This window comes from Cynara cardunculus (genome assembly GCF_001531365.2).
Source record: "Cynara cardunculus var. scolymus isolate 2C chromosome LG 11, CcrdV1, whole genome shotgun sequence".
NCBI lineage: Eukaryota > Viridiplantae > Streptophyta > Magnoliopsida > Asterales > Asteraceae > Cynara > Cynara cardunculus.
In genome coordinates, this window is record NC_037538.1 from 6,789,759 (window position 1) to 6,797,146 (window position 7,388).

General features: G+C 33.5%; 1 protein-coding gene across 4 annotated transcripts; it reads left to right on the top strand.

Annotated features, from left to right (window-relative positions):
• Nucleotides 1–552: 552 nt before the first annotated feature.
• On the top strand, nucleotides 553–5,133 carry LOC112521526 (kinase-interacting family protein-like). 4 transcript variants are annotated; one of them, XM_025130437.1, is made up of 5 exons: nucleotides 558–681; nucleotides 1,222–1,295; nucleotides 1,391–1,566; nucleotides 3,735–4,120; nucleotides 4,369–5,133. In XM_025130437.1, the coding sequence occupies exons 3-5, from the start codon at nucleotides 1,434–1,436 to the stop codon at nucleotides 4,930–4,932; spliced, it is 1,083 nt and encodes a 360-aa protein (XP_024986205.1). In that variant the 5' UTR covers nucleotides 558–681; nucleotides 1,222–1,295; nucleotides 1,391–1,433; the 3' UTR covers nucleotides 4,933–5,133. The 4 variants fall into 4 exon arrangements, with proteins under 4 accessions (XP_024986204.1, XP_024986207.1, XP_024986205.1 ...); XM_025130438.1 differs by having other exon boundaries at nucleotides 1,413–1,566; XM_025130436.1 differs by lacking the exon at nucleotides 1,222–1,295 and having other exon boundaries at nucleotides 553–681.
• The last annotated feature ends 2,255 nt before the right edge of the window (nucleotides 5,134–7,388 follow it).

Genomic DNA, 7,388 nt, shown 5'->3' on the forward strand with positions numbered 1-7,388 from the left:
TTAAACTTAAATTAAATTATAATAAAAAATCAGTTAAAAAATTACATAAATAATGAGAACTTTTAAAGAGTTGATTTGATATTAACATTGATATATTTTTTTTAAAATTTTATGATATTTTCAAATTTATATTTTATTCAAAAATAAAATCATTATTGTTTTCTTAAAAACAAATAAAATCGTATTATAACATCGACATAGACATATAATAAAATAAAAAATTAAAATCGAGATGTATTTTTTTGCATCACACGAATACTTTTCTCGTGTTTTAAAAATGGATAAGTTCCAAGCAATCAACACCCCTATTAAGGAGGTGCCATTAGCACTCCCCTATATTAAACATATAATATAAAAAAGATAAGAATGCAAGCATTTTGCTTTTTTAAATTTCCTCTTTTATTCAAAAATAAAGAGATAAAAAAGAAGTATATTCCACGTGGCACTAGCCCATTTTTGAAAATCAAACTTGTGCTTGCGGGATTTTGGCTGCACTTGCACTTAAAGTCTACACCCCCACTACTCTTCTTTATCCCCTACCAGTCTTCATTGCATAAAAAAAAGGCATGTACACACCACCTACGTTCCTCCACCACCGACGATCGACCGCCAAACCTCTCCTCTGATCTTCTCGTCGTCTCCGTTCACTGCGGTAGCAAGCTGCACTCACTCCCAAACAAGGTATTCTCGACGTTATTTTGATTTTCCTCTTCGAATTTTCATCTCTACATTCCTTTTTCCTTGGCAATAAGCATGTTTTCCGCTAAATTCGACAAACTCGTCGGACTTTTTTTCCGTTTGCCGACTAGAGTATGTATGCTTCTGTGCTGATTGAAGAAGGATTATGTTAGTAGGGAGCGAGAACTTTCACCAAAGGTGTATACTCAAATCACTTGTACCGGACAACTGAATAAATGCAAAATTTTGAGAACAATTTCTGGATTCTATTTGTTTTTAACGGATTAGTAATTTTTCTGTGAAGATGAGCGTCTAAGTTTGTGATTTTTGATATTTTAGGAAGAAAGGATGTAACTGATTAAAGCATTGAGATCTACGCCACAATACCGTTTATTTGTCGTTCATTCTTATTCTAATTCTTCTTCTCCATCTGCAATAGTTGGTTTGGAATCCATATGCATTTGTGGATTATATATATTTAATTGTTGTTGAAACTTGGAACGGTTGGTATGGTGTTCATTAAATGTTGTAACTGTTGTCCAGGGTTACTCCAACCAAGCCACCATCGCTTCGTCTTCATTTACCGACACAAAATAACTACTTATTTAATCGATTATGTATGTAACTTAAAAGTAAAATTCTACTCAATTATTTTTCATCTGGTGTAATCGTACAATAATTTTTATAATTTCTGACTTGTAATTTTTGGAAGCATTGTTTCCGACACTTCGCAGGTGTTGATAGGGCCGGCTGATATGATGTTACCTGTAACGTACTCAGGCTGTAACGCCTTAGATGGAATGTCATCTTCGTCGTCCGCGGAACAATCTCGACGGAGCAAAAGCAAGTTCATCACTAAGCCTTCATGGCTTCTGCTCTCGATTTCTGGTGCGGGCCCTTTCTCTCAAAGCATCCTTTTACATTTTTGTTCACTGATTTCGAAATAATTGCCAATTTTTGCTTTCTTTTTAATATTAGTTTCTTGGAAACTGGATTCGAAAAGTTAGAAAGTAGAAAAGTTGAATGAAAATAAATTGCAGGGTGGGGTTTGGGGGACACATTTTTCTCATAGTTATCCTACTAGCTAATGATTAAGTTAATTAACAAATGTTCTCTGTTTTTAGGTTATTTTTCTAGCATCATGAACTTTTTTATTTGATATTTTTGGATTTTGATAAAATTAATACTCTTTAATATACTTTTAATTACTCATTTAAATAAATAAAAGAAGACTTTTTTTGACTGATTAGGTATTGAAAGAGCTGTTTTAGAAAATATATGATTAGATTACTTTTTAAAAAGATTTGTTACAATGAAGAGTGAGGCATTTCAAGACTGCTGCTCGTTACAGTCATTAGACAATAAGGAATTTGTTATTGAGTAGCATCCGATGCTTTCAAAAATAAATGTGAGAGAAAAAATAGGTGGGTGCATTAAATTTTCGATATACCCTCTGGAGTTGGACAAAGCATTTTTTTGAAAAGCAAACATATCATGTGATGTGATCAAGGGCTGGGATTTTCTGAAAATAAATTATTTTGTTGAGTTGGAAACGTCTTCTCATTATGTCTGGTGACTCGTCCTATGAGTTCTGAAGTTCCCTATCAGCAGTGTCTATAACAGGACACTGCCGACTGCAATGCTATGAATCACTCGCTTTTTACCCTACTTTTACCTGCTTTGTTTTTAATGTTGGTTGTTTGCCTTTATTTTCAAATATTTTTGAATCGAACAGATATTTTTCAAATAAAAAATGAAGTTTGTATGTGTTAATTGAATTCTTTTTCTATCAATTTCATTTTTATACATATCGATATCAAAACCAAATAATTGACCACAAGGGTGGTGCCTGATTGGTTTGAGCTTGGCTCCGAAGGTCAAAAGTACCCGGAGGTCTCGGGTTCAAATCCAAGGGGGTTTTTATTCCTCCTTGGATTTGAACCTTCGTGGCCACAAGGGGATTTTTATTCCCCCTTGGATTTGCAAAGATGACTCCGAACTATCTGCAAAGTAGGTGGTCGTCCTAGGATTAGTATAATTACATGAGCGGATAATTAATATTATTGGTTATACCTGTCCTTTATGCGTATATGATGGTGACCTTGGACCTTGGTATGTATGAGGCATTTTGTATAAGTCTAGATACTAAACAGAAGGTTTTTTTTTCTTTCTTAAGAACACACAAGGACTCATGGTTTATATTTCGTTTTGGAGGAGAACCACAATATTTGTGCCTTTCTTTTGTTTGAAACCATTTTTAGCATATTGAGATCTTAAGATTAAGCTGAAAAACGAGCTTTTGATATTTTTATGAGAGTGAGGCCGTATTTTGAGCCTCTTGGTAATTGGTATTATCATATTTATTAGTGAAGGATTGTAACCGATTTTTGTTAGGAAAAAACTTAAATCATTGCTAGTAAAATTTGAAAACTAGTCTTGGAGAGTTGGAGGACGTTGGTAAAAGCAATTATTTTTTCAGCTGTTGGAGAGAATCTTGTGTTTATGGAAGGGAAGGGGGATTTTGAATAGATTTAGGAGGGAAGTGATTTACTGGGCTGTACCCAAAGATTTTATTTACGAATAGTCACTTTCATCCTTTTCTTTTCTTTTCGATTCCAAAAGTAGTACAACTCCTTACAAGAGGAGCTGTCAATGACTCAAACTCTCATTATTATTCTTGTCTTCTGAATTTTGAGAAGTGTTTGTGTTTTCAAAATTTGAAATTCCCCTTCTTTTTGGCTTTAAATCGTGCATATAATTCCTTCACAAAAACAAATATATTAATGCAAATAAACAAGAATATTTAGACAAACAGAAATTGTTTACTTACCCCTTGTTATTGTTAATCATCCTCGCTAACATTTCTTAACTTGTCATTTAGCTTTTAATCCAATGGCTAGCGAAGAGGTCACTTGTAGGCTAACAACTTGCTTATGAGCTAGTTTGCATAACATAACCCTTAAATGATTATTTTATGACAAAGAGAGTATAAATTATTATGAAATTAGGGGAGTAAAAGAATTTATTGGGATTATGTACGTTTTTTGGCCAAGCAGATTTGGAGGATAAAATACAAGCAATCAACGGAGAAGAGAAGCCAGACACGTTTGGCGAACGTGCAGACTTCTACTACCGGAAACGCCCTGAACTACTAGCCTTACTCCAAGAGCTCTACAATCGTTATCTCTACTTGGCTGATCGTTACACTCGAACGCTCTCTAAGCAACAATTACGTCATCATGAAGTAATATGCCCTCCTGTAGATGATAATAACAACACCAATGCTGATTATTCAGACGATGCTGAAAGCTCACTCTCTTACCAGCCTCCAGCCGATACGCAAAAACCCATTGCGTCCGAGCTGGTAATATCAGAGCTTGTGATGAGATTTGTGGAGTACGAGATCGTGGTGGATGAGGTGCAATCTTTGGATATGATTCAGGTATTCTTTTTGACGCACTACATTTGTTATAATTGGACCATTTCTCATAAATATATGTTGGAACCTCCATTCTTTTCTATTTTGAAGAGTAATCTCAAGGTTTTATATATATATATATATATATTCTTACATGGTATCAAAGTCAAGAATTACAATTTTGTATGACAATTTCTAGCCTCTGTTGTAGTAGGTTAGAGTCTCACAAACATATGGTTAGAGTTTGTGAAAATTGTGTGTATGTGTTGCAGGAAGAGTCTAAAAAGAAGATAGAGTTACAGAAAAGTTTGTTAGAGGTGTTAGAATCGGAGCGTGTGGTACTAACAAACGAGAACAGTAGGCTAGCGTCAGAGTCATTGTTCATGAAGCGTAAGGCAGGGGAGCTGGCACGATGCGTGTTGTTGGAAAGGAGCGAAGATCAGCGTGTGTTTGTGCTGAGTCGGAAGATCGATGATCTGCAAGGGCAGATATACGAGTTGGAGAAACGTAACAAAGAGTATTACGACAAGTTAAAGAAACAGCATGAATCATCAGAAGGGAAATCAGGTAAGAAGAATATAAAGAGGTTAATGGTGAAGAGCAATGGTGGTGGTGGGAGTAGCAGCAGCATTAGTTGGAGTGGTGGTGAAGATGAAACAGGTTGTTCGATGAGCAGTACAAGTAACAGCAGCAGCACATGTACAAGTCTTGCTCAGGTGATGAAGGAGAAGAAACATCCAGGTGGGAGTGGGAAGAAGGTGTATGGGTGGTGGGACCGAGTGAAGAAGTTTGACATGTTCATGTGTGGACCACATCTTGATGCAACTTGCTGTTAGTTGCTGCTGGGTTGGTAATTAGTAATTACCATACTTATTAATGTTTGATCTTTTGTTCAGATAGTAGTCTCTCTCTATATATATAATATAGCTGTAGTCTGTAGGTATGATATGGAGTCGCCTCTTTAATTTGGTTACCTACTTGTGTTAAAACAGAAGAAGAATAGTAGTTACTCGTATAAGAAATATGGTATTTTTGTCAATCTTATGAGCTTTCCAATTTTTATCACTATACTAAGGTAATATGACCTTTATTTTTTAATTTTTTTAGAGCAAGTTATAATCGCCAAAGCTTGTGAGCTTTTATTCCTCAAACTCACTCCATATAAAAAAAAAAAAAAGGCAAAATCCTACAATTTGAGCACTACGGATTTTGCCTTGATTTGGTTTTTGTGGTGTTCAACAACTTGAATATTGCCTTCTATTTGTAATTTGTCATTAAATAAGCAATTTCCATGAAGGAATATAGCTTGGCATCATTGGTTTCTTTCGTTCTTACAAGGTTGGAGGGGGTGGCAGGGAATATGGGTGGGGGCCTTTTTCTTAATGCTTGTATATACAAGTTTAAAAACTTGTACAATAACTTTTTATTAGTTAAAAAAAGCCAAAAAAACTCAAAATTTTTATACGATTATACTAGAATAGTATTTATGCAATGCAGTGATATGCATATTAATTTTAATGTTTTGTTTGATTATTCGTCTCTATCAATTTTATATGGTTTTGAGAAAACAATATTGCCTTACTTGAATAAAATTGAAGTTTGAAAACCCTGGAAAAATTTGAAAAAAATATATATTGAATTATTGATATCAAATTAACGATCTAATTTTTTTTTAAACTTTTTTTAGTTCAATCTCTTATTATAATTTAATTTAGTTTTAGTAATGAAGTAATTTATCTTAGATTTGATATCATAATTTTTTTTCTAATAAAGATAATTTTTAGTTTACTTTTTTATTATAATTTAATTTAGATTTAATAACGAAATAATTTATTTTAGGCTCTATGGTACACTGTTTTTTATAAAGATAATAATTAAGTATTATGTTAGAATCCAATGATTATATTAATTATTTTAGATTTTTTATATTGAAATAATATGTTTATTTTGTATTTTATCATGTTTATCAGTTAGTTATATGAATTCAAATATGTAGTTTTAAAAAGTTATACTCATGCACTATTTACTTGTAATATTGAATTTTAAATAATATGAATCATTAAACAATATTTTTTTATGTAACCTGGATATCCAACCCGCTATGCGAGCCGACTAATCCTAGGGCTACCATCTGCTTTGCAGATAGCTCGGAGTCACCGCATTTGAACCTCCGTGGCCATAAGGGATTATTCCTCCTTGGATTTACATGGGACCTCCAGGTACTTTTGACATTTGAAGTCAAACTCAAACTAATCAGACACCACCCTTGTAGTTATACCTAATTTGGTACTAGGCCCAGTTGAGAATTTTAATTGAGGAATGGATGAATCTCATTGAACCCTAAATCAATATCCCACTTCCAAATTTGAAGAAGTACAATCCATTTGAAATGGAACCAATGAATATTTATTAGATGAAGATTTGAGAATTGATGAAAGAATTGAGATTTAAGAGTTTTCTGAATCCCTGAATCATATAACCGTCTATATAATGGGAATCGACCATCATAGAGAAGGGTAAAGGATCCGGTCATTTGGGATTTCCATCTTCGATATCTTGAATCTAGCTTCATGATCGTTAATCGGCCGGAAAATGGAACATCATGCCTTGAAAATTGGAAGAGTCGAACTTTGAAGAACAAATAGAAATAGACTTGAGTTGTAAGAATGTTGGGTGTTCATTGATTCACGATGCTTTCTCAAGATTTAGATTGGGAGCATCCAATATCCATCACTACCAAGCCTTGGCCATGTTGTTTATAGTTAAAGTTCAGTTGCTCAATTCTCAAATTATTAAACCCAAAACTCGTAATAGATAAAAAGTTGATGCTCTGTGCGACCGCACATACTGCACAGGGCCACGGTCGGGCCTGGTGAGAAGAGGAAGAACAACAATGGCGGTAGTATGTTCCTGTTGGCAGCTGGCGAAGAAGAGTCTTGGGCTTTTAGGGTATACGAAGTGACGAGGGATCTGAGAATGAATCAAAAAAGAGATGAAGTTTGCATCAATATAAAATAATACTAGACAGGTATTCGCACAATGCAGCGAGATACATCTTGAGTTTAATATTTCATTTTATTTTTTATCTCAGTCGATGTTATAATATGGTCTTACGTGATTTTAAAAAAACGATGATGTTTTTATTTTTGAATAAAATATAAATTTGAAGATATTATAAAAATTTGACAAAAATATATTGATATTAGTATCAATTTAACTATTTAAAATTTCTCATTTTTTATGTAACTTCTTAATTCAATTTTTTAATTATAATTTAATTTAAGTTCAATAA